This window comes from Nuphar pumila, chromosome 6 (genome assembly GCF_984573655.1).
Source record: "Nuphar pumila chromosome 6, dmNupPumi1.hap1.1, whole genome shotgun sequence".
NCBI classification, from domain to species: domain Eukaryota; kingdom Viridiplantae; phylum Streptophyta; class Magnoliopsida; order Nymphaeales; family Nymphaeaceae; genus Nuphar; species Nuphar pumila.
The window spans coordinates 8,491,430-8,518,660 of NC_143254.1; the positions used below are offsets into that span (position 1 = coordinate 8,491,430).

Sequence of the window (27,231 nt, forward strand, 5' to 3'; positions counted from 1 at the left end):
GATCAATAAGGTAATGCAGAAAAGTTTTTGAGAATTAAGAGGGGACAGAATAGGTGAATGAAAAACGTGATTAGATCTGATTTTGATCAGGTCTGATCAAGATCGAGAAACAGAAAAAAATATATTGAAAATCGATTTTCTGACTTGGAAGAATGAACAATCTTTCTAGACATACCTTTTGGAAGCAATCCCGGATCCCACTCTAGCGTGGCTCTGATACCATGTTAGATTTTATAAACCCAAAGTTTTACCATGCGTGAATGATGAGAAGCAAAGGAAGAGAGAAGGAGCTGCAGAGAAAACCCTGATTCCCAATAGAGGAATCGGCTGCTACTAATCCTGTCATTATATGTTGTTACTAATACAAATTTAGGGTACTAATATACCCTTTTACAATGGGAAGAAATTACATATGTGCCATTAATAAAAGGTGTCATGATCACGGGTCTGGACCCCGATCCATGATCCAAACACGTCTTTTCAAGCTCTTCATCTACTAAGATTCTTATATCTTCTTATCAAACTTTCAGTGATTTCACCGCAAGTTTAAGGGGAGTGTTAAAATACTGTGCATATATTTATACCAGACTAATATACGTATATTTATAAATATACATATATCAGGAGTATTTTTATCATTTCATAAAATATATTTTAGTACAGTCCATTAGGGACTGAAAAGTCTTTTTTATTTTCTTTCTTTTTCGTTTATTTTATGTACAGTCAATATGACTATTGGAGGATAGTCCAACTAGTCGTTGGACTGCCTCCCTTAAAGCATGTGAGGCTCTATAAATAGAGCCTCACCTCTTCATGTATTGCAATGCTTTTTTATAGCATTTGGTGAAGTATTAATACAATATATTTTTTGTTATGCACTTGTGAGCTTTGTGCTTTTGTGATATTGTGGATTTCACACTTTTGTGAATCTCTTTTATGAGATTGTTATCGGTCCATTGGAGACCATATCATATTTGTGCACTTGTGAAGCCCTTTGTTTGCATTGTATTTGTGCACTCTTGTTTCATTGCACAATCCTAAAAAAAAAATGAAGTTCACCAAGAACCTTTAATCCAAATTTCTAGAGAAAATGGTCATCTTTATGTGGATATCTCCCATTACGGTAAGAGTGCCAAATATATACAAAGAATATGACTGCTCACCTAGAAAAAAAACAGATAAAAAAAACCTATCAGCAAATAAATAGGCAAATTCTCATGAAATATAAAGAATAAAAGCCTAATCAAACTAAATTAGTGCTTTATTTTGCTTTTCTTACAGGCATGGTCACAAATATCGGTATCAACTATATCTTGGCGAGGCTATTTCTCGAGATATTATCAGTTTGGTGATGAATCTCAAGACTTAAAAAATAAAAAAAATAACAAAAATAAGAACATTTCATGTTTAGACAAAAAAGTACATAAATAATAAAAGAAATAAGTAAAATATGTAAAATAAAGAAGAAAAACATATTTAAAATGTAAAAAATAAATAAAAAGTAAAACTAATTGATAATATCATGATATATATACATTTCCGATATTTTAAAAATATCGGATATTTTACTTTTAATATCATTTTTCCATCATATCGCGATAATATCGTGATATTTTCAAAATATCGCCGATATCTGTGACTGTGTTTACAAGTCACAACTTCTTGTATTATACAAATCCTCAAAGTGATTGCATGCAATCTACAGTGAAAATTCAGTTCTCAGATTAATTTGGTAAGCCTCTCCCCAAGATTTGACAAAGTTGAGCAGAAAATACTTGAAATTTGTGCTACTAGATTAAAATTTTCTAATCTTCTTCCCTATGCATTTCATAGAACACGATTGCACAAATCAGCTTGTCCTAGTCCTAAACATCTTTCAACCAGTTACTTTTTCCCCTTCAAGTAGTTGACTCAACAATCTATCCTTCTCTGGTGCATGCTGCTTCTTTTTTCCTAAGCATTATGTATCCAGGGCCATAGAGGTCTTTGGATTACTGGAAGCCGTGAACAGTAGCATATATGCAAGGGAGAGGTCAAAAATTTGCATTCAATTAGCAGAACATAGCGTCTGTAAAGAGGCAAAACTCATGCCAATGACAGTGCCTATTAGTCAGCCAATACTTCCAATGACATTATATATACCACTTGAAAGCCAAAAAAATCATAATATGAACTTCATACAGCTCTGCAGACCAAATCCATTCATCTCTAGGATAGCTTACTGGCAGCCTTAAGCATCTGCAACAGGGATCACAAGAAAAATCCACACCCACCCTCTAAGATCCACAAAGAACAGGGATAATCAATGGTAGTAGGTATTTCAACAATCATGTGAATTATGAAGCAAAGATTCTTTGATCTAATGGCATGAAAAAGCAACAGCACCTTAGAAAGGAAGGCACATCAAATGAATCAAATTAAACGAATAAAGGATGGCATATCTCATAAGGTATATTATAAAGCTATTATGAAGAAGATAAAAAGATATAACACATACACATATATATATGCATGTGTGCATGTGTATGGTAAAATATTGGCTATACTTGTAGGTTCCAAACCCATGAGTAAAAGGCTACTTTTTTATTTTTAATCTGAACCCCCAGATGAGATCTACATGTTTGGTTTAGAAGAAACTGGCCTTGGATCATGTTTTCCCAATGTGTATGTCAGATTTTCTGATGACTGAAAAAACAACAATATTTTCACCCTCAGAAAATTGTTTTTTTTTTTAAGTTGAAAAAATATGACCCAAGAGGTTATTCCTGCTGTTTTTGTCCATGCTGACAACATCCATGGGTCATGGTTTGGACAAGACAACCTGCCCCTATGAGTTAATGATCATAAGCTATGTCACAGGGATTCGGCTAGCAGGGTGCCGCACCCGCATCGACGCGACTCGACGCTGGTGCGGCACCGGGTGCAGTCAACCCGATCCTGGGTGCATTGACCGCACCCAGGGTCATTTCGGTCCATTTTTTGGATTTTTTTTTTAAAAAAATTGCCCTATGAAATGGGCTGCGAAATTTTTAAAAAAAATTCTGATGACAGCTGCTTGCTGCTGCTGCTGCTCTTGTTTTATAAAGGGGCACTTGTGTCCACAACATCTGACGAGCTTTGTTGGCATCCCATGCTATTCTTGCCTCCAAACAATTAATTCTCAGCGTTGGAAAACATACTGTTAACTTGGAAATGATGATCCATCTTCCTCAAAAATTAAAACCAAAATTCAAGAGCCTTTTGAAGTCTTTATCCTTCAACCATCCAGATCCTTCTTCGTCAAGGATTTTCTCTCTCCATAATAAATGATAATGGTGGTGGTAGCCTTGGTGGCTATTAGTATTCACTTTTCTCCTGACGAGATGGGTGCTCTAGCCGTAGCCTTGTGTAGACCTCTCTTTTCCACATGTCAAATCCAATAAATTTCTTTTAGCTGTCATCTGTGTGCAACTGTATATAAAATGAAATTTGAAGAACCCTAGGCAGTGGCGTGGCAGTGGAGTCGTAGGCCTCGTGAAGACTCTCTCCAACAAACCACATCAAACCTTTCACTTATATTTTTTTTCATGAAGACCAGGGAGTTTCAGACATGATTGAATAATGACAGTCAGCAGAACGCAGCAGGTTGGGTCGATCAGATTGCCAATCCTTTCGGTTCATCAATTTTGTCTTGTTGTGCCAAAGTACACAACAAGCAGAACGTGGGTAACAAGTCATCAAACAAACACACCAGCAAAAAAAAACTGGACCCCCGACCCACGTCGGGGGAACCCCCAGACCCCCTTATATATATATATATATATATATATATATATATATATATATATATATATATATATATATATATATATATATATATATATATATATATATATATATATATATATATATATATATATATATATATATATATATATATATATATATATATATATATATATATATATATATATATATATTTATTTATTTATTTATTTATTTATTTATTTTACATTTTTGCCCCTGCAGCACCCCCGCACTCGGGTTTTTTGGAAGTGCCGAATCCCCGCACCCGCACACATGTGATATAGATCATAAGTCTCCTTGCATGGGATGCTATACGTGAATCACATATAGTTTAAAATACAAAATTAGTACAAGGCATATAAGACTAACTTTTATTAATGGCAACAAAGGCAATGTAGGATCTTGAGAGTGTGAAGGCAAGCATGTCTATTTCTTGTCTTATTTATATTGTGTATGCATCCAGTTATATTGAGGTGGAAGCAGTCTGTTAATCTTATATCCATCCTAGGGTATCATTTCCAGGACATCTGCAAGGCATGCTCGTTACCACCGGGTGCACCCTGTACATGTATCAGAAATATTCTGTGTGACATCAGATCTATCAATTTTCTGTGAATTTAATTTTTGGTTTGGTAGCTTTAGTAAATAATCCACATATTTGGATACCTGATATGATGGTTATTATTGAAAGATATCAAAGCTCAAGAAAATATGTACCAAACTATCATAAATAATGAAATCAAAACATCCACAAACAAATAATGCTAGAATCTCATAGATCAGAAATTGCTTCAGCTTGATCAAATCATACAAATTGAAAGTTTTAGAATCACAACCTATTCGTACAGTTGATTCAGACTAAGGGTAATTTTTAACACCAAAACCTACTTCAAGAAGGTTATATATTTAACTAATGCATGCCTTGTTTCTGACAGAATCCCAGACTGAATTTCATTTATCAAATGCTAATCCATTTGGTCATAAAGAATATGCCAGAAGATTTATTATAATTTCCAACGCATTCCAATAGGTTGTCAAAATAACAATGCAACAATTCCATAAGATAATCTTTCCTATACATCAATGAGAATATTTTTTTTGACCTTTTTGAGGATTGGATATTCAGCCTTGTATCTTGTGCAAACAACATCCTTCGTCTTTTCACTAGACCCAGGTGCTTGCCATAGGAACTGATTGCAAGGAAATGCCAAGATCATAAAATCTGAACACGAAAAAACAATCATGCTGACTCTGCCCCATATCTGGGAAGAAAAAAGGAAAAAGGAAAAACAGCCAATTTGTATATACAAATAGAATTTCTAATTTAGAAGATCACCAATTTCCTAGCACCTCTTTTTCGCCTAATATAATTGAAGACCAGAATGCAATCCACTCAATCTTTTCAAAAAGAACAATCTTTAAACCACCATAGCTATTGTCCTTAGTTTTTTCTAGAAAAAAACAGCATGGACCATGGCTATCTCATACCAAAAAGACATAAATAAGTCTAAATTCTTGCTCAACCACGTACATCATCAGCCAATATCTCCAATATGGCTAATGCTCGAAATAGAGCAAGAGACGAGACTTACCATTTTGGGTATCTTTCTAAGATTCGCATTAAAGACAGAAAAGATAAACCAGACAATTCACATTAATTAGAAGTAAATTCAGTGATCTATTAACAACTACACAAGGAATAAGCAAACGAGCATGTTTTCGCCTTACCCTTGTCCCTGAAATTGTTGTAAATTTCAGTTAATTGCGGGAAATTAGTGGGCCCGAATCCACTGTTTCATACAAAAAAAGAAATTGAGACAAATGGGTACGCCGACAATGAGGAGACATCACCCAGAGAGAGAGAGAGAGAGATGCACCAGTGGGAAGCAATGTTGACAATTAGGAGAACCTTCCCCTTGTAAATGCTCAGATCCAAATCCTTCCCTCGGATGTCCTGCTTGTTGTCGTTGATGCTTTAATTGAGTTCCCACAAACAGGATTTGATTTGCAATAACAAGAATTAACAACAGAAGGAACAGAAAAGGTGGTTGTGACCTTGACAGTGAATTCATGAACAGAGCGTTCCTTTGGAGCTTGAGACGATTGAGAAGAACCCATCTTCCAAGTGGCTCTGCAATGGGCTCATACCAACCAGGTTCGCCTCTCTCTCTCTCTCTCTCTCTCTCTCTCTCTCTCTTTAAAACACACAGACCATGTTTGCTTTGGAACGCGTAAGGACGTCTCACCATTGTTCCCATCATCCAATGACCATGTCTGCAGGTCAAAAGTCTAGAAAGGACTCGTACCATCCCCCACAGAACATCCTACCAAGCACCATGACGAGTGTATTAGTCCCATTGTGCTATCCGATTTCTTATGGGGCACGATATGTCATTATGGATCAGTGCTTAAGTTAAATAATTGCAAGTTGAGGTGGCCCACCCAATACCCATAGTCACCTTCAGGGAAACTCCGTCCAGACGCACAAAACTTTTCTCTTCTCCGAATGGAAGGAAAGTTTTGTGTAACCCCCTTTCTAAACATGAGAAACTTATTTCCTTTTAGTGGGAAGTTGGCTTCCTCTCCATTTCCAGATTGATTCCCTATCACTTTTTAAATGTTTCTCCCTCATTTTTTTGTCACTTTACACCTGCTTTCCTCTCCTTTCAGGTTTTCATGTTAAAAAATTTTAATTTTTGTATAATGAGCTTGCGTATTGGTTTTATATCGATTTACATTTGTATTCACCTCATTTCTTATTTGCTTTTGCTTGCACATCATATTGCTTTCTGTGTTTTATTTTCATTTTTCATGCACTTGCATAATCGCTTCTTCTCCGCTTTTACTTGATGCATCGCTTTTCGTATCTATTTTGGTAACTGGTAACTATGGGTCCACCTTATCAAAATCCGTATAAACAATGATCAAACTAAAGTTAAGCCAAGTCCAAGTCTGCCAAGGACTCACAGTGTGCCTGATGATGACTGGTTGCAGGACCTTTTCAAATTGACTTGACTTTGGGTGGGTTTACTTCAGTTTTCTGCACAGGTCAAAAGTGCCCTCGAACATCTTCCTGGAAAGTCCTGCAAGTTGCAACCGCCGTGTGACAAGATGGCTACGTTATTGAATTGCTTTGGTGGTGTCTGTTCACATCTTTACCTACCTTCCCACTTGCTTATAAAACAGATGCCTTCGCAGGAAATGAAAATATCATGAGGCACGAAAGTGGGGTGCATGCCTGTGGATGCATAAAAAAAAAACAGTAAGTAAATTTTTAAACGAGTTTTCCTTCAAAAAAAAAAATATTCCTTCAAGACAAAATTTTAAACGAGTTATGAAACAACCTACAACTTTTCACGTTTCCAGATAACTGAACTCACCTTTCAATTATTACAGTTAACCACGTTTGATTTGTTAATCAGAAAGCCATGCACAGTCCAAAATACATCAATCAGTTATGAGCGGTTTAGTCAAATAAGCAAGTTTTGAAATGTATTAGGAAAAAAGGTGGTCATTGTAATAATTGAAAACTGGGGCTGTCATATACAAATAGGAGATAAACTACCAAGTTATTTGTAAGACTTGATTTTAGTAAACTGACAACTTCCAGCTCTTAGGTTGTGGCTTGATTAAGATCGCCTACATCACCTGTTGCACATTTGCAAACCACCACTTGTCAAAATCTTTGAGGTCCCTGTGTCCATTGGGAAGTACACCCAGCCAATGTTGTCAGAATTGAATCTGCCGATTCACCAGTCATTTCAACTCCAGTTTTTTAATCTTTTTTTTAAGATGGTTACAAATTTTTAAATACTTTCTTAGTTTTTAGTGGTATGTGTTTGATTTGATTCTGAGGATTTTTTTGAGAAACCGATTCACATGGCATTTCAAGAAGGGATGCCTCCTATGGGTTTTGAACAGTAGATGTTTCATATTAAGTGATAAACCACAGCCACCACTAGCAAAGAAGGCAGGGCCCTTGTGGGCAGCACTGGACAATACTTTTTTTTTAAATTTTACTCGGAGAAACCACCCCAGGCACAGAGACCTAACCGCCCTGGCTCAGCCTACCGTACTACAGTCTGTTCATGTCGGCATAAAACTCTGAGGGCTTACCCCTCAACCCCAGGGAGTCGCCAAGCTACAGCTTACGCAGGGAGGCAACGCCCATGGGATTTAAACCTAGACTGCCCGTCTAACAGTCTAGGCCCCAACCCACTACGCCAAACCCCTTGGGTCAACACTGGACAATACTTACGCACTGTACATTACTTACAAAATAAAATGCACTAGTTTGACTGATCAAGAGGATAAAGAAATACTTTACAGTAACGCAGACAATTTCACGCTACATCTTCTCGGGGACTCACTGCAAAGATAATTTGAAAACAAAAAAAAAAGAAAAAAAAAGTTGCTACTTATGATCAAACACGATATGTTCATGTAGGTGATAAGTCTCCTTGGACCACCAGGGAGTAGACTCAGCTTCTGCCCCCGTGGCAAAGGATGTGCATCTGTGGTTTTCGAACACATGACATCCCTTCAGCTTGGTGACGTTCACGAGTCGCCTCTAACAGATGAGCGGGTCGTGAGCAAACTCTCACGATTTCACAGCCACAAAATGTGAAAAAAGAAAAAAGTGAATCACACCAGCAATTTCAAGAAAAGCAAATCCCAAGAAACGGTAGTTTACAGTACTTTTATTAAATTTTTAATTAAAAGAATTTACAGGGAATCTGTTTTACAAGAGCAAGATGGGACTCAGCAGCGAATCTGTTTTACAAGAGCAAGATGAGCACCCCACACACTTGTACCTGAACAAGCACTTCAGAATCACTTGTGGCGCACGAAGGAAGCAAAAGATCCCCCGACTTGAATGGAACTCGAAGCATGCAGGAGGCGTCTGGGAAGAATCTCTGCCATCACAAAGGAAGGTTGACTGTTACAAATTATACAGTTATACAAGCACCTAGGCCCTAAACAAGAATGTCTTGAGATTTTTTTTGCCATTGTTAACAGGACAACACATCCCATGATGGTGAGTTGGAAATGGAGATTGAGATTCACTGGATAGCGGATACACAACCATTGGTTATTACAATGCTCTCCTCACGGCCGTCTTCCCGTGCTCTGCATTTGCAGAACATATAAGGTACAATATATACAATAAGGTGGATCGCATGTTAACTTTCAGTAGGATATCCTCGCTTCGGATGCTTCTTCCCGGAAAGAGTTCTGCAGAGAAAATGTCCATATTGGAACGGCCATGAATCAAAAAATGACTTACACCTAGAAATGGAAAGACGATCACATGTCAGGAATGATGACAAAGGCAATAAGCATCGATGTTAAGATAAAAAGTATAAAAAACTGTCCATATGAAGGTGGAAAGACAATGTACCAGTGATTCCCAGCTTCTTACAAGCACGGTGGCTAGTTTGGTCTCCAAAAGCTTGGGACTACAAAGAGCACAAACGTAATTCCAGTGAGACTTAAAGATTGTCTGTTAATTGCCAAATATAGAGTTCAAGCATCCAGTTGGTGAATAATGAATCATCATATTAGAGGAAAACTGTGGCAGATTCGTTAAAGAAATGAGAGAAATACCAGGACCGCCAGTGGTTCCAGATATCTGCATTTGGACTGGAACATGATGAACAGTGGGTATTTTTTGGTGATAGTCCAAACCCACTAAAGGCGAAGACTGCCATTGATTTGGATGCTCATGAGGCCCATAGTAAGAAGCATGACCACGTACAGGTTCAGTCTTATGAGGGCCTGTATACACTGTGAAAAGGAAAGAATTAAGATCTTAACCAAACCATAATTACATTGAAAGCATTAACTTTAGCTAAAAAGCACGCTCCAAGCTTGCAATCCGCATCATTCAAAATATGGTACTGTACCTGAATGGGTGGTTGCAGCAAATCTACACCCTCCATCCATTTGATCACGCACACTTCTCATTGTACCCATGTCACGGGAGAAAGACTCCCTAGGTCTTGAATGCATTAACTGAGATTGACTTTCAAAAGCATGTGTGGATCCCTCTTGCCATGGCTGAAACCGCTGTTGTGGCTCAGAATGAAGAAAGGAGAACTGATTGGAAACTGCACATGCTGGTGGACGCAGATGGAAATTCTTGTTAGGCAACTGTGAACCAGCCATCTGCTGGATATTGTTCCCAGCCTGCACAGCTAGATGACTAGAATGTGGGCCACCATATGTACCAGAAGTTCCAAACGGAGCAGTACTTGGCATCCGTATTTGAGGATCCATATAACCAGGACAAGAGTGTGGTATGGTATCCAAGTGTGATGAACTAACATTTCCCATGGCCTGTTGCTGGACAAACTGTGCCTGGCCTTGGTAATTCTATTTGCATAAAACTGAATCAATTTACTGTACACAATACTTTCTGAAGAGATGATCTACAACATGATCTATAGATACTAAGAGTCAATGCTAACATTTTAACAGGGAAACCATACTTACATTTTTATGCATGCATGCTTGTGATTCAGGATCAGCAAAGGAGTGAGAAATGGACGAGGGGACTGGTAGGGAAGGTGGGGGAAAAGGAGGTGGTGGCAGAGCAAGTGGCAGAGGAGAAGAAGGCAGAGGTGGAGGAGATGGTGGTATCTCTTCTGGGAGGGGAGGATGGCCCACAGGCAAAGAATTGTACTTATCAAACTGATTGATGGACGACAGTGTATTTCTGGAAACATCACATGTAGATACATCGGTTTCACAAGATGGTGAAACATCCTCCATTTCCAACTCACCATCAACATCTTCTAAAATATGTCGATGTTTTTCTGAAGCAGGTTTCCCAGTCCCTTTAGATTCATCAAGATTTTTACAGGGATCGACCAAGATGGGACCTGCAATGCTCTTTTCATGGGTTGCATTTAATTCCTCTTCACCCTCAAGTAATCGAGGTATGGTAAATCCAGGAATGTTAAAGCTTGTATTACTGCAGTCAAGAAAAGATAGCTGCTCAAAACAAGATCTGTATGCAACAAAAGATGGATGCTCAAAACAAGATCTGTATGCAACAATTTATTTGATAAGAAAGAGAAACGCACCTGCCATACTCATCAACGAGCATACCCTCCATTTCCCTAAGAGGATCACTGAGAGCCCTCTCTGTCCTCAGTGGACGCCTTGAAAGAATGCTGCTTTCATTAATAGAGTCAAGTTCTTGCATATGCCTTCGCACAACAGATTCTGGGAGAGTTTTTCTTTCCAACCACAGCCTCAAGACCTTTAAAAGAAAAAAAATGAGGAAAAGACATCCCACACAGCCTAACTCAAAAGCACAAGTTTTTAAAAGGGCTTGCCTTGAGGCATTGCTTTCGATTTTCACGTGCAGAATTTCCAGGAGGAGCAGCAGCAGACAATAGACGTGGAAGTGCAGCTTGAACTGCAGAAGAGTAAGAATCAGCAGCGATACCTGAAAATTTAAGCAAAAAACACCATTTGACAACAATTACAATCAGTAAAAACATAACTCATCAAGACAATGTAAGTCAGAATATGAATCATGAGAACAGTCACAAGAGAAAACAAACGTGTACAAAGGCATGACATACCTTTCTGACCCCGAGAACACTGGGTAATAGAATCCACAAGAAAGAACAGATCAACCCTTCGGTGCAAGCTTGGCTCGTTTTCCAGATATCGAAGCAGAAGATCAACCACCTGAATAATAAGGCATATTTATTAGTACTTGAAACCAAATCTTTGGGATCCAGATCATGAAGGACCAAAGTTGCCACCCTGACAATGATAGCCTATTACTAGACAAAGCAGCGCATTCAAGAAGATGCTAATATATGCAGCTTAACTACTTGGTATTACTAGACAAAGCAGCATGTTGAAGAAGATCCTAAGATGTAGCCTTAAGCACTAAGAGGAGCACCAGAAAGAGCAACACAAATAATGTTTTGAAAATAAAGAGTTGATTTAGAATACAGGCCAATTCCCTCATGTATTTGTTGAATGAGATGAACTCCACAGGTTTTTCCTCCGCAACATACGCAATGCAATGAACAGAGGATACACTTGCTGGATATTAAAAAAGGATCAAAAACCTCAGAAACAAAGAGTTAGCTAAGACAGGCCCATGTCGTTTCAACTACCTGCTAGACCTGGGGTTGCAGAGTCCTGGCCATGGTACCAACTGCTAAAGAAACATATCATGAATGTGGAATGAACTATCAAAATGGCACCCTTAAAATGCTAAAACAGAGGTGCACTCGATATGGCTCATTTAACTGGTAAATGCAGGTAGCCCTATTCTAGACTTTGCATTCACAGTAGACACAGCCATGTTAGATTTCTTATTGAGTATATTTGGTGATTTTATCCAAAAAAAGGCACATTTACATATCTTGACTAATAATGCAACTGAAGCATCCTGAAAAACACGCAAACCCAAAATCTGCTAAATAAATACACATGAATTGATACAAAATGGTAATGCAGAAAGTAATCAATTTCATCAGCATGGAAACACAGAAAAAGACACAAACATACTTCAAAGAGCAGGCAAAACAAAACATTCTACTACATCGGACCGTAGCCAACTGGAAAATTCTTTTTTATCCAACACATCTAAACTATAAATGTTGATACAAGTATACAAACAACTGTATCCAAACAAGAGGACAAATTTTTGGACAAAGCTTCCAAACTGTCTTTGAGACTTATAGACAAAATATGTAACAGCAAAATGATACTGATAAATCATGGTCCCAAGTGCAAGACTGAAACATACAGAAACTGCTGCAGCTCAAAACGATAAAAGAAAAGACCTAAACAGTACCGCATAAAATGGCAAGGACATTGCATGGAGACCTGTTACAACTTACAACACAGGTGGAAAAGGTTGATAACTAGAAGAAAGTAGGAATAGATAAATAACAATAAGGACTTTTGAGTAAGGTTGCCAGAGGGCATATGACATGAAGTGGGATGACTATGTAACTCTGGATGAGAAGGGCGTAGAAGCAGGACTCACAAAGCCAACAGCATGTAGTTGGAATATTGAGGAATGATGATGATAATGCTTGACAAATATCATACATAAGAGGATCAACAATCTGAAATTTAGCAACTATATCTACAATACATTAGATTTCAATATACATAATCAAAAGCTAAAATGCTAAATACACAACATGAAGTCTTCCAACAAATTGACGTTTAACATCCATCTCCTCAAAAGCTTACTAGATTTTTGCCTACTCTCAACAGTCTATTAGGTTGTCAATCGATCAGATTGTGCTTCAGTAAGATCTGATTCCAGGCTTATCAAGTAAGAAAACCTTATTATTAGGCCCAAGGAGACCTAGTAATGCTAAATATTGGGCTCGAACCTGGACCGGAATGGGTGGGCCTGCTAGATCTTCAGGCAAAACCAGATTGGTGAGGACCTAGCCCAAACAAAGGATTAGGGCACATTGTGAAATGGGAAAAAATCTCATAGGAAAAAAATGTTGGCTATGAGGACTTTTCCTTAGAACATTTTTCTTTTCAAAAATCTTCTCTCATTTGGAATGAACAGAGTTTCCATTTTTCCTTTTCGACTTGCATTTTTCCTAGCATTTTCCCACTTCCAAATGTGCCCTTAGCCATAGATGTCATGAAAAGACTTTTATTCCTTGAGTCACATACAGTATGAAACTCGCTCCATATAGAGATCAACGGAATCAACAAACAAATACAAGTGGCCAAGTACAAGGTTTCAAAGTTCAGACAATTTGAAAACCACTCCTTTAAGATGAATAATACCCTCAATTGCTAACATGCTGACAGAAGCAAAAGTATCACCATAATCAAGTTGAATGAAGCCCACAAGTATTTATAAGCATCAGCCTATTTTTGTCTTCCCAGTGCAGATGCACTTGTAACCAAATAGAAACTCACTGAGCTGGACCACCACCATACATCAACTTCAAAGGCCATACCTCCTTCATCCATAAGTGATACATTATTCAACTTTCATCATCTGAGACTATCAAAGATAGTTGAATAAAGGTAGATTAAGAATATCCAAATATAAGTATGTACATAACAAATTAAATATAAAAGTACCTTACCTCCATTATTATCACTTATAGCCCATTACCACAGCAACAGATTTGTTTTGTGTATCAAATATTATAAATGTAAATATAAGTATATATCAGTGTTCTCCTATCCTAGTTTTCAGCAAAAAACAAAAAACTCAAATTTGTGTCATGAAGCCATATTGTATCTGCATCCATGTCCATAACCTTGTGACAGTTTTGTATGTCTCTTCTGCAAGCAACATAGACAGATTGAGAGCCAATCAACCAACTACTGCAACCCAAAACCACAAAGACGCACACCGCAATATAAGTCAATGCCCTTGAGCATACACAACTTGAACAAATCATATTTAGACCACAAGTACAGAGTAGTAGCATTTTTGCAATTTAGGACAAACCTCCACACAGAGTATTCAGAACAGCAATATGCAGATAGAATGAGATGCATCCTGTCATGTATTACTAGCTTAAGATCCTAAACAATATTTGATAAAAGAGATGAACTGACCTCACTAGCAACGCCATGTTTAGCACAATCAATGGCAACACGGGTTGCACGACCAATACTATCTTTTGTCCTTGATAGTGTGAAAAGCAGAGCTTGGAAAGATTTCAATGCTGAGCTAATTTTTGCACTTTCAGTGAGTTTATCCAAAGCTTTCTGTGCATAACTTGATCTGGGTTCAAGTGTTCCATCTTCCACATTTGACGAATGATAGGAATTCACATCAGGGCTCCCGCTGCTATTATTGCAGAAATGATGCTTGCCATCATTAGGTGCAGTTGATGTCAGATGATATACTGTTTCACATTGATTAAGCCTATCTAATGGAGATGGGTTATATGCCGAAAAACGAGCATTCCTGTCTTCAACTAAAGGAGAATGATGCAAGAGAGAGGTAGAACGTGATGAGTTTATCTTGGATTGAGCAGCAGCAAGCAGATCTTTCATGGGCATCAATTCTGAAACTAGATCAGCACATTTGGATCTCACTGTAAGCTTAGGCTCATTTATAGTTCCATGCCTGCATAGAAATCAGCATGGAAAAGAGTAAAGCAATATAAAAAGGAAAGCAGAAGTAAAGGGAAATTTTCAAAATGGAGCCTACTTTTATGGCAACAACAACAACAACTACGCCTTCATCCCAAAACAATTGGGGTCAGCGATATGAACCAAAAAAGAAATTCATTTTGGGTCTTCCACATGAATCCTTTTCCTCCAATCATTTCTATCCAATGCCATGTCCTCGGTGAGGTTCAAAGCATTCATATCCTTTCCTATCATCTCCATCCAAGTCTTCCTAGGCCTACCCCGACCTCTTTTAACTAATATATTTTCCCATTTCTCCAACCTTCTAACTGGAGCATCATTAGGCCTTCGCCGAATATGTCCAAACCACCGTAAACGATTCTCTCGCATCTTATTTTCAATGGGTGCAACACCTACCTTCTTACGTATCTCCTCGTTCCGAATCTTATCTTTTATTGTATTTCCACACATCCATCTAATCATCCGCATCTCAGCTACACTCATTTTTTGAATATGATGTCTCTTGGCAGCCCAACATTCCGTACCATATAGTAAAGCGGGTCTAATAGTCGTCCTATAAAACTTTCCCTTCAACCGCAATGGCATTCTACGATCGCACAGCACTCCAGTTGCACTTTTCCATTTCATCCACCCAACCTTTATCCTATGATTTACATCTCCATCAATTTCTCCATACTTTTGAATGATGGATCCCAAATATTTGAAATAATCATTCACCGGTATTTCTTGCTCACCAAGCTTCACTACACTCCCATCACTACTTCGTTGCTTACTAAACCGACATTCCATATATTCAGTCTTACTCTTACTCAACTTAAAACCTCTAGCTTCCAATGTCTGTCTCCATAATTCTAACTTAACATTAACCCCAGCTCTAGACTCATCAATCAAAACAATATCATCAGCAAACAACATACACCACGGTACATTTTCTTGAATTGATCTCGTAAGCTCATCCATCACTATCGCAAATAGGAAAGGGCTTAAAGCAGATCCTTGATGTAAGCCTACTTTTATGGCATTATTCAAAAATACACCCAATGTTGGAAATTTTAAAAAAAGACACCAAAGTTTATGGAGATCAGAAAGAAACTTTTTTAAAATCAACTGCACTTACAATCAGTCACCAACCTCATTCTCGGGAATTTCTTGGCCGGGTTTTTCTTGAGTATTTTCAAAAAGTAGATTTTTTTCAGGAAAATCTAGGAACAATGTCAAATGTCCTTAAAAAATAAAAAATGTAAAGAAGAAAAGAGGAAGAATAGGCTTTAGCAGTATTTTTCTTATGAAAATATAAAGAAACAGTTAGAAAAGTTTTTAAAAATAAAAGAAACAATATATACATTATGCATTATGTATTTCTTGATTTAACATTTTCCTCAATTTTGATTTAACCTTAAAATATTTTGATATTTAGATTATCATCATCATCCCCATGCCACAACAAATTGGTTAGACTTATAAATAAGAAATTGGAAGTTTGAAAGAGGAGAAAAAAAGTAATTAATAAAGTTTTAAGGTCATGTTTGAGGTTTCCCTATAACTTTGATGCCAAAATATCCTTGTGTCATTTTGATTAACCGTAAGTCCGTAACAAAGCTTAGGTGCATTTTTGAAAATTTTCAAGACAGGTGTATTTTTTAATTATGCTGAATAAGTAGGGGTCGGTGCATGTGTGGTAGCTAGATAGGCGAAAGTTAGCTATTTGAGCTGAGAGTTATCAGGTTCAGATTTCACCAGTGTGCTGCACCAGCTGCCTTATTAAATCTTAAGATAAGAGAAACAATAATAAAAGAGCCAACAAAACTTACATATCAGTCACATCAGCACCCTCTTCTAAGAGAGGTTTTGAAGGCACAAAGATGCTCCCATGTTTTGTGGTTGAAGTACAGCTCTCATTCTCAGCTCTAGCCATCACAAGTGAAGAATCTCCATTACCTCTATCCAATGGAACAGAATTTTTCTCCTGAACAATCAATTGCTTAGGTCCAATTTGCTTGATTGTTGGAATGTGTTCATTTCCAGAAACTTCCTTGTTGAACTTCACACTTGAATTATCCACATATGTAATATCAACTTTGGAAGTAGAACAACTTCCATCAAGAAACAGAGAATCAGCTGCATGATATTGCTTGGGAGATGAATCAATTGACACACCTTGAACAGAAGCAGAACTAAGCTTGCTTTCTGAAAATGAACAATTTTCACCAGTCTCATCATGGAACTTCTCATCCACATGTTTTTGACCTTCCTCGCCAATCTTTACAAGATTTTCTTGTGGTGGACTATCATGATGTTCGACATGACGGGCTTGCAGTTTTTCTTCAGAGCACGTGTCGGCAGGTAATGTAGCTGGCTCAGAACTCAAAGACACACGGGAGCCATCATTAACAAATATTGCACCTTCATTTGGTTTATGCAACATTGACTCTACTGGAGACTCAACAGAACCATTTATTGACAGATTATGCACATTATTCTCCATGATGTCATCAAACCCACTACTTTGCACTTCACTTGCCTTCTGGTGTTCAACTTCCTGAAGCTCAATAGAGGTATCAGCAGCTTCAGCAGCTTCAGCAGCATTAGCAGACATTGCTTCCAAAGCACGATGAAGGCGCTTAGAAGGTGGCAGAGCAGCTTCATTGTCCACTGAACCCATCAAATGATACTTTTTCACTTTCCAGGGCAAACAAGCATCATTTTCTTTAGGTTTCGAATCATCATTTAAAACTGAGAAACTGGAAATATTTCCTTTATCCCCTACCATGGAGCTAATAGTCACGTGGTTGTCAACAGATATGGTGGCCAAAGATGGACAGTTATCCAAGTCTTCTTTTGAACCCTTTTCCGTAGCATCCGATAGAACATCCAGTTCCCTTTCATCTATAGATGGCTTTCCCATACGAACCCTTGCTCTTTTCACTAAAGGCAAGTGTTCATCACCGTTTATCACAGGACAATGCACATTAGCTTTCTCACATGCATCTGGTGACCTCAACGGACAACCTTTACAACCAGAATCTATGGGCATGTCCTTGACCGATTTAATACTTTCAACAGTCTCGAGCATAGCTCGCTTCCTGTTAGGTTTTCTTTTCTTCTTCAAAACCGCTGACTTCACTTGACCATCATCCAGAGCTAAATACCCTATAAGCCTCTCCGAATCAGATAAAGGTTGCATGCTGTTCACTTCAGTACCCTTTTCACATAATTCAGCAATAATCTCAGAGACTTTAATTTTTTCATTTGTAGAAACAGTGTCTACACCTAGAATACATGTTCCTGCTTCTTTAACTGCCACTACAGATCTGCTATCACTACTACTTTCATCAGCCACAAAAGTTGTGGATGAATAACTCAAACTGGAACATGAGTTAGTAGGATGTTTATCACAGTTATTGACATCTGCTTTACTTCTTAGCTTCATCCTCTGGGTAGTGACCGGTGAATCAGCATCCTTACTATCCAATTCACCAGCCAGTTTTCTAGCTATATTACTTATTGTAGACTCAAACCCTGTTAAACAAAGTGCTCCATAATTTCCATTAGCATCATCCTCAACCAATGAAAAGACAGGCTTCTTTGGTTCTGAATCTTCTAAACAGGATAAACTTCTACTTTGTCGGGCAAAAAGAATGTTTCCAGGCACAGTAGGTGTATGAACTGAAGTATTTCTTGATCTCTTTCTCGAAAACTTGCTAGCAAGAAATGGAATTTGTCCAGTTTGACAAAGACCCATATCACTCAAAGTAGGCTCCTCAGACACTACCTCTGTATCTAGAAGTTCATCTGCTTCTATCTTGGCATCTACAGTCTTTACAGGAAGAAAGGAATCAATTTCACCTAAAGGAGCAGTTTGGGCTTCTGAGAAAGAAGACTGCTTTAAACAAGGGAGTGCCTTTACGTTAATGTTATCAATACATGAGATGGTCCTAGCTTCTAGATTTCCAGCATCTGATACTGTACCATTATCAATGGATTCAGATACATCTTCATGGCTTTGTTTATTTGTTTTTTCTGCCATCTGAATGATCTCATCAACTGCACGAACAAAATCTGCACCCTTGCCTTGACGTCTAGTCAGCAAGGAATTCTTTTTCTCTTCATTAAATGCTTCAACATCTGATGGATTGCAGAAGGCACTGTATGACAAGGAACTCCAGGTTATTAGACAATAATAAATGGCAACAAAAAACAATCATTGAATTCATTTTAATCTGCGCAAAAAGGTTTAGTCCGCATATAAATGCTTATACATATATAATAACGATTGGGATGCTTCAAATGCACCTATATCCACACAGTAGAAACCAATATTGTCCATAATTTTTGAGCTTTTTGGTCAATCAAACCCTACAGATATGATCTATATGCATTTGTTAGTAGAAAACAAGTTTTTCATCATGTGACAGTGACATGTATGTAGGTTTTATAAGATCTTCAAAGATCACAGCCCACAATATGCCTAAATTTTATGACTTGAAAATCATATTTTTGTGTAACCCGAAAAAGTGTGGCCCAGGGTATCCTCTAAGAGCTATCATATCTTAGATATGTTAAAATACAGCACTATTTTTGGCCGAAAAACGATACAGTACACCCCTGTTTCAAAGGTGCACTGGTCTTGTATTTTATGCATCTTACAATATGGATAGAGTAGCTAATTTGACAATTTTTTAAGAAGTTGGGGCAGTTTTGACTAGTCTTTTGTATATATACTAAAATGGTATCCTTTGCCTGTTTTGTTTCCATCTGCGTTCTACTCCCATACCTGAAGAAAGAGCCCATAGATATAAATAAAAACAAATATAATAATAAGTAAATAGCTAACCCACTTGTTTACAGAAAAATACCCACAGTTTCAATTGTTACCGTAACCAAAGAGATAAAAACATGTTTCTATACATAATTTGCTAAAGGCCTTACATTCATTGTTTCCATTTTTATTGCATACCCATCACAAACCGAAGGAACCCAAACTTTTTTTCATATAAACAACAAAAATAACAAGAATAAAAAAATACAATAACCATGGACTCTCCTCCGAAACCAAAAGAAAACTGAAAAACACAAACTTTTCCAGTGATTTTAGAAGTTCTACAAATCAAACCCCATTGGATTTGGAGTTGTTTTGGATTTTTGGTGATTTTTTCAAGATTTTCTAAGTTTCTTGAAAAGTTCTGTCCAGATTTGAGAAAATCAGAGAATCTGCCTCAGTTTTTGGTTTTCTAAGGCTCAAATCAGTTCTATTCAGGTCATTTTTGGTATAGAGGATAGGAGAAACTCATTGGGTCAGACATTTTGGGGTTTGGGAAGAGATTTGAGTTGTTTTTTGGGGTGACTATAGTTGGCGGTCAGTTATATTTGGGGTTTTTAAGATATTGATTGCTCTTCTTTTGTTGTATGTGTGTTGTGTATGATTCGGTTCAGCATCCTTTGTGTAAAGGGTGCTTTGTGATTCTTATTTGGATTTAGGTGTGATTTTGTTGGGCTTATTTCCTTCTAGTTTTGGTGATATTGGCTGTTTTGCATTACTATAGAGAAGGAAGGGATTCAAATTACTCCAGTAAAGTTGAATGAAACTAATTATGCATATTAGGCTGATTTATTGGAAGTAGTAGTTGTTGGAAAATGTTTGGGAGGCCATTAAGGCATAGATTCTCGGGTCTGTGAAACAGAGAATTGCCATGAATACTTTTAAATTTCATGAGACAAAAGAAGCTTGGGTGTACTTAACAAGAGAATTAGGCAAGGCATTATCAACTCACTCAAGAATTGAGAAGTATGCGCCAAGAAAACAAATCCATTAAAGAATTTTATTCAGAAGAGAACCTGGGATGCTCCTGCACTTATGGAGGGCCAGAAGAAATGTGAAAAATGTACAAAGTGTACGTCATGTACAGCATGCCAAACCTGTTTGGGGGGCTTCTTGATCAGCATAGGGAGACTGATATCGTTATTGAGTTCCTCATGACTCTTAGACCAGAATTTGATAGAACGAGGAGTGTCATTTTGCATCGCTCCCATTTACCATATGTAACACAAGTCATTGCCCAGTTAATTACATATGAGACTAAGATGAAGTCTCTTGGATTATATTCATCTGGGGATAATGTTATGGATGCATCTTGGCAGATGGGTGGAAGATTTGGTAGAAGATGCGGTGATAGGGCTGGGGTCGAGGAGATTTGGGATTTGGTGAAAAAGGTGACCTTAGCTCTATTTAGTGTCACTATTGTAAAAACTTTGGGCATATGAAAAAATATTGTCCCGCTCTCAAGAAAAAGAAAGGTAGTGCATATGCAGTTTCTTCTGAGAGTGAGGGTATAATGTCCAAGGATGAGCCGTCAATTGGTCTATCACATGCAAATAGTGAAGTAATAGGTGGTGGGCAACTTCAGAGGTTAGAACAAATTGAGTATCAGATTCAGCAACTACAACTTCTTGCTCAGTCAACCATTGTTCATTCCTCTTCTGTCACTCTTGCATCCTCCTCTGGTACTGCTTTTTCAGGTATCTTAGGTCATTCTCTTGCTGGCTAATAGATTTTGATACTTCATGTCATATGACACCTCATGAGTCTGTCCTAGCCAATTGTCGATCATGCAGTGGTATCTTTCGCACTGCAGATGGTTCTTTTATGTCTATCTCCAAAGTGGATTTAATTGCTTGTAATTCTTATCCTGACAATAAATTCAATCTCCCTCAAATTTACCATGTTTCATCCTTTGCTATGAATCTTATTTAGCGAAATACGAGACTTTATTCAGGAGTACCATTGAAGACAAAAGGTGTTGTGTTCCAAAGCGGTTTTCGAGATTCTCCAACTAGCGGGAGGGTCAGCACCGATAACACCTATATAGGAACCATTCTTCTTGACTTGCATTGGTGCACCACTGTGCGGTCTTGGCTAGGCAACATCTATATCTTGTGAGTAGCATACTGGAGTGCACGGGCGTGCTCAGGAGTATGCAAATTCCCCACTTGGGTATCTCAAGCATACACACACAGGGCCCGCTCTTGACACCTGTCATGCCACCCAACCTTGCACTCTTGCGAAAGGTTCGAAGAATGCATGTCGAGCGGCGATGATTCCTCTTGGCTAGGGTGTTTCACTACGTCATACTAGCAATTGGCTTCGGTTGGGGGTCGAAAGGCCTTTTCCATCATAACGAGAGATCTTGTTTGAGGCTCGTTATACACCTCGCAGGGCCCACAAGTCCTAGAAATCAATATATCTCTCGTTCGAAACTTTATGCTCACTCTAATGTTTGTGATGATGCTCATTCAGACGCGTAGTTGGCCCTACGAATCTTGATTGCTCATGCGCTCTTCACAGGAAGGCGATGCACCCATCCCTCGTTGGCTTGTATGCTTGTATACCAAAGGCTTTGGCATCACCCTGCTATCGACCCGCTCGACTAGGCTTCTTCAAGACATTTCGTTGTGCTAAGCGTGCATGGGATATGCACGATCTTGAATTCTCTTCCGCAACTTCTCGCCTCTAAGGCAAGTTGTGTGTCGCACGACGCAAAGAGTCTGCCAAGCTCCCTCTCCACGCGAGACAAGAAGGGCAGAATAAAAAGGTTGCGACACTACGAACTTAAAAATGCGCAAAATCGTGCTTTTATGTTTTGAATTTTAAAGAGCTTTTGAGGGCCAACACCCTCATTAGTATAGAACAGGCTGCAAAGCTTCTCAGGCACCCTAGGGGTCGTGAGACCGTTTTGGGGGCCGATCTTTTTGCCAAAGAGAGGGCTTTCGTGATTTCGTCAAGAGTGCATTTTTTTCCAGAAAGAAGTGGGTTAATGTAAAAAAGTGCATTTCCATCATTTTTCTACTGAAGAAAATGGGTTAAGGTAAAAACATCTTTATTATAAGAAAAATTACAAAGCCACTGCAAAAAAAAATTGTGAAAATTAAAGATTTATATCAAAGTAGAAATCAAGCTTCACTCCTCCAACAAAGATGGCATCAGATGATCTGACATGGCAATCGGGCAGTCAAGCAATGATTAAAAACTAATTGAAAATTGAGTAGAACTATTGTCATAATATTTTTGTTTATGTAATATGAAAGTACGAGTCTTGTGACATGTTCTTAATTGCAAGATATTTAACATTTTGCATTGTTCTTATGAGACAGTTGATGTTTGATGATGTTTTATGCAGCTCATAGAGACATAAATGCTTCGTATGTGATTTTATGGTTGCATTTTGTGCATTTCATTGTTGTTTCATGTGTCATGATTTTTTCGAATTTTTGGCATTTTTCCTGATTTTTTTTAACAAAATTTAATTTTTTTTCAAAATTTACAATTTTTTATTATATGATATTATATATATCTTATTTTGCGCCCGACCAATGCAGGTTACGAAACGATACTTACAACATTGATCTTAATATCAAAAATAGTGAATAAAAAATATAGGTGACCAAACTAGTTCTAAAAATAAAACATGCAATGGGGCTAATATTAGTTTTGCAATCAACAAAAATATATTTCACCATTCACAAAATTATGTCTGGCATCATTGTGGGAAGATATGAGTATGACCAAGTATAATCGTGTTGAATGGCAAGATAAAATTCATGATCATATAACTAACAAGAATATTCTTCAAACCTTCTTGTTTGACATCTTTTTATACCAAATGATTTCTCATCAAACTAAAATATGATTTCATAATATTCATTGTGCATCCTATCTAACAAAACCTTGTGTTTCTCATACAATAGTTCCTAACAATGAAGATTATACAAGAAAAACTCACATTTGGTATGTTCCAAAGAAATAAACCATCACTTTTCTCCAATCACGAGGGTAGCCCCATTTTTGGGGTTCACTCACCTGCCATTTGAAACAGGATGGCACATGCATAAAACACCAAAAAGGTAATTAAGATGAAAGAACATAGTTGAAAAAAACATATAATACAATAACAAGAGTCACTATGAAACACATCATTTAAAATAAGTATTTCAAACAAAAACTGAAGGCAATCACTATTACCAAACATATATAAAGAGGAATATGTCATCAAAACAAGCTTCTTATACCATCACGTTTCCTATATCAATGATATGAACTACAAAGTAGATGAATAGAATGTTTACGACACCATGAAATATGCAACACAAAAGTTATAGATGTTTTGGCTTGGGTGTCAGAAGATTATATATCTATTGTTCTTTCCACCTAATAAAATTACTTTAGAGATTAGGCATAAAATCACATCAGAAATATAAAACAAAAAATGAATATCCACACAAAAGTAACCATCAACAACCAGTGACTTTATTTTTTAGAACAACAATTAAATAATCCAGGTAACTTATGAACAACAAAACTAGCAATTAAAGCACAATTGAAAACTAAATGTTATCTAATCCCAGCTCCTCTTTTCTGCATATTTATTTAACAAAATGTTGCATAAAATGCGTCAAATTAGCTGCCAGAGTATCAGAATATCAAAACAAGTGAATTCAAGTCATTCAAACTCGCATAATTTCCATTCATTTATAATACAACATCTACAGCATCAAAACAATTAGAAAACAAGAGCATTTGGGAAATAAAACAAATCCCCGGACAACAGAGTATAACGTAAGAAGGGAAAGGAGAAGCTACTTAGACGCACAAGAAATTGCTATTTACAAGAGTGAAGCCTATGCTCCAAATAAACACTAAAGAAATTAGAAGATGATCAATACAATAATATTAATAACAATGGCAATCACACATCACATCAAAAAAAAAACTCCCACCTACAACTGAACAACTAAACCAGTGTATTGGGCACAAGTGGCTTGCCAGTAGTAAGCAGTAAGCACAGCCAACTACTTGGAAGAACGGCACTTCTGCTCCAACAAAGATCCTAATGTTCTCCAACACTGGCCCTTTTGTGCAAGTTTGGTCAAGAAAAGAACCATTGTTAGGGCCAAAGCACAGCCAGAAGGACACATAAATATCGATAATGAACTCACGAGATGTACAGAAGAAATTACATAACTCCCAGGGGATCTTGCGAAAAGAACACAGTTGCACACTTGTTTTCATCATCATGAGTGTCAATGATTATATATCAACCGCCAACTTGGGCAAGACTTCGACCCAGCACCCATAAGGAAAACACGCATCGACCAAGCACAACGCTGTAAATAAACTAAGCAAGAAGCCTCCGGCCCTCCACAAAGTCCAGATACTCCTGGAGGGAACATCATGCCCTGTGCTACAGCCATGCGCAGTGGGAATTTAGAAGCTTTCCATCGTTTCCTGCATCCCTAAACCTTAAATGAAACTGACGAGCCTATAACCCTCATCACCATATAACAGCGGCCGACCATGCGATCTAGATTCTAGTTTACTAGTACAACCAACCAGTCTAGAGAATGTCTCCGGGCCAAAAAATGTGATCTTTGAACCGAAAAAAGAGGATTTTGAGCCAAGATTTCCTCATTAGCAGACAGAAACCAAACAAGTCATCGATTAAGAAAAGAAAAGAAACCCTGTGAACACCCACTTGAGATTTCACAGAAATAAACTCGTCGATGGTAATAGCATGAAAGAAACAAACCAAATACCCCAGAACAAAGCATAGAAAGTAGAGACTAAGGACCCTATACAAAAGCCTGAAAACCCCGTTCGACCTAACCAATTATTCTGCCCAAAGAACCATCACAAGAAACACTAGAAAACCGAAAAACCACAATCATGCAGCTCCGAAGTATTAAGAGAAAAGGGCGACTATCAAACCCTAGAAAAAAAATTCCGAGATCGCAAACAAACAAGCGGACGAAAGAAACTCGGGATCGACCGAAAAACAACAGAATCGATCACTCACCGTAGCAGGCCAAGCAGGATACCCCTTGACTTTGGCAAGGACGAGATCGCCGGGCTTCCACTGGTGCCGGGCTCCGGAAGCGGCAGACCACTTTCCGGATCCTCTTCTGCGGCCGGGCGCCATCGCGGGCCGAGCTGGAGGGCACTTCGGTTGGGGTCACGGGAAGTGGGCATTCGCGGGCGGCGACGGCGAGGTGGAGAACGCCGCAGCACTCTGGTTGAAACAGGAGAAAGACGCCATCTTGTTGCGGGAGCGAAGGGAAGAAGAAGAGGGGGTGAGGAGGGTTGGGGCGGTGGAATTAGGATTAGGGTTAGGTTTGGGGGGGGAGGAGGAGGTGTATCGAAGGTGAGGGGCAGATCGGGCGGAGCGGTGGGGTGATGGGGTTTGGGCGCGCCAACCGACCCCTACGCGTGTATCATGTTTGGCGCCGCTCTCTCTCTCTTTTCCCTCACAAAGATATGACCGGACACGATACTGGGTTTGACACGCAAACTCTGAATTCTTGTGTAAAAAAGTGCATGGGTAAAAGAATTTTTTTCATATTTCATTCCATTAACAAAAATATGTACATTTGTTCTAAAATTAATTATTATTATATATTACTAAAAAGTTAAAATTTTATGAAATAATATTTGCTAATATTAAAATATATTTATATGTGTGTATGACACTGACACGTAAATTCGAAATTCTTTGCAGAAAAGTCGTGGGGTAGATAGTAGTTTATTGAATTCAATTTAAAACTATTGCCCCAAAGGGGGGTGGCGTAGTGGGGTGGAGGCTTGGCTGCTAGAAATGAAGTCAAGGTTCGATTCTCATGGGGTCACCCCTCTGTGGCTTTGGCTCTTTTGTGGCTTTGCAGGCGTCCGTTCAGTATTGCTACAAGTCCACACTCAAACACACAACTTTACCCTGTCAAACCCCAAATGGGGTAATTTGATTCACTAACCATGCTGGACAGAGTATGGCTAACCCAGGTACCACAAAATCATGTCCCTGGCTGAGCCTAGTAGGACCACGGTCCTTCTTGGCTTAGCAGTCGTCCACAAATTTCATAAGCCCCGGGGGTAGGGGTCCTAGTCTTGGAGTTTTGCGTGACCAGCGCACCTTAGGTATGTTTGGCTGAGCCAGATTTTCGTGCCCGGTGACATTTTTTCGAGTTATAAATTCAAAAAAAAAAAACTAAAAACTATTTTTATATTTTAAATATAAAATACATTTATTATTAATATATTGATAAAAAAGTGTTGAAATTCTCAAAATAGCATACTCATACATACATGTCAGTGTCGTGTCCGAGGAACAAACGGCTAAAATGGTGTGATGGTGTGCGCCTGTGACATGACCACACGCCAATCTAATTTGGGTTGTTAGGGAGTGGGCCGAATCTTCTTGATTCTAGAAGTTAGAACCCCAAATTTTTTTATTTTTTACTAATCTAGTATTTAATGCAAGCTTAATGGCAGAT

The 27,231-nt window shown here is 38.1% G+C and overlaps 1 protein-coding gene across 1 annotated transcript in view; it reads right to left on the reverse strand.

Moving 5' to 3' along the window:
• Positions 1-26,155, reverse strand: part of LOC149833830 (protein HUA2-LIKE 3-like) — a 61,582-nt gene extending 35,427 nt beyond the window's left edge. The window contains exons 1-16 of the mRNA XM_090009225.1: positions 25,764-26,155; positions 23,694-23,770; positions 16,728-19,061; positions 14,374-14,890; positions 11,382-11,490; positions 11,130-11,242; positions 10,875-11,053; positions 10,282-10,762; positions 9,693-10,161; positions 9,360-9,573; positions 9,188-9,245; positions 8,601-8,702; positions 5,842-5,904; positions 5,664-5,740; positions 5,515-5,576; positions 4,890-5,008 (exon numbers count right to left, since the gene is read on the reverse strand). Of these exons, the coding sequence (XP_089865351.1) occupies positions 4,890-5,008; positions 5,515-5,576; positions 5,664-5,740; positions 5,842-5,904; positions 8,601-8,702; positions 9,188-9,245; positions 9,360-9,573; positions 9,693-10,161; positions 10,282-10,762; positions 10,875-11,053; positions 11,130-11,242; positions 11,382-11,490; positions 14,374-14,890; positions 16,728-19,061; positions 23,694-23,770; positions 25,764-25,886 (5,097 nt within the window). The 5' untranslated portion in view covers positions 25,887-26,155. The remainder of the gene's footprint in view (positions 1-4,889; positions 5,009-5,514; positions 5,577-5,663; positions 5,741-5,841; positions 5,905-8,600; positions 8,703-9,187; positions 9,246-9,359; positions 9,574-9,692; positions 10,162-10,281; positions 10,763-10,874; positions 11,054-11,129; positions 11,243-11,381; positions 11,491-14,373; positions 14,891-16,727; positions 19,062-23,693; positions 23,771-25,763) is intronic.
• Positions 26,156-27,231: the final 1,076 nt, after the last annotated feature.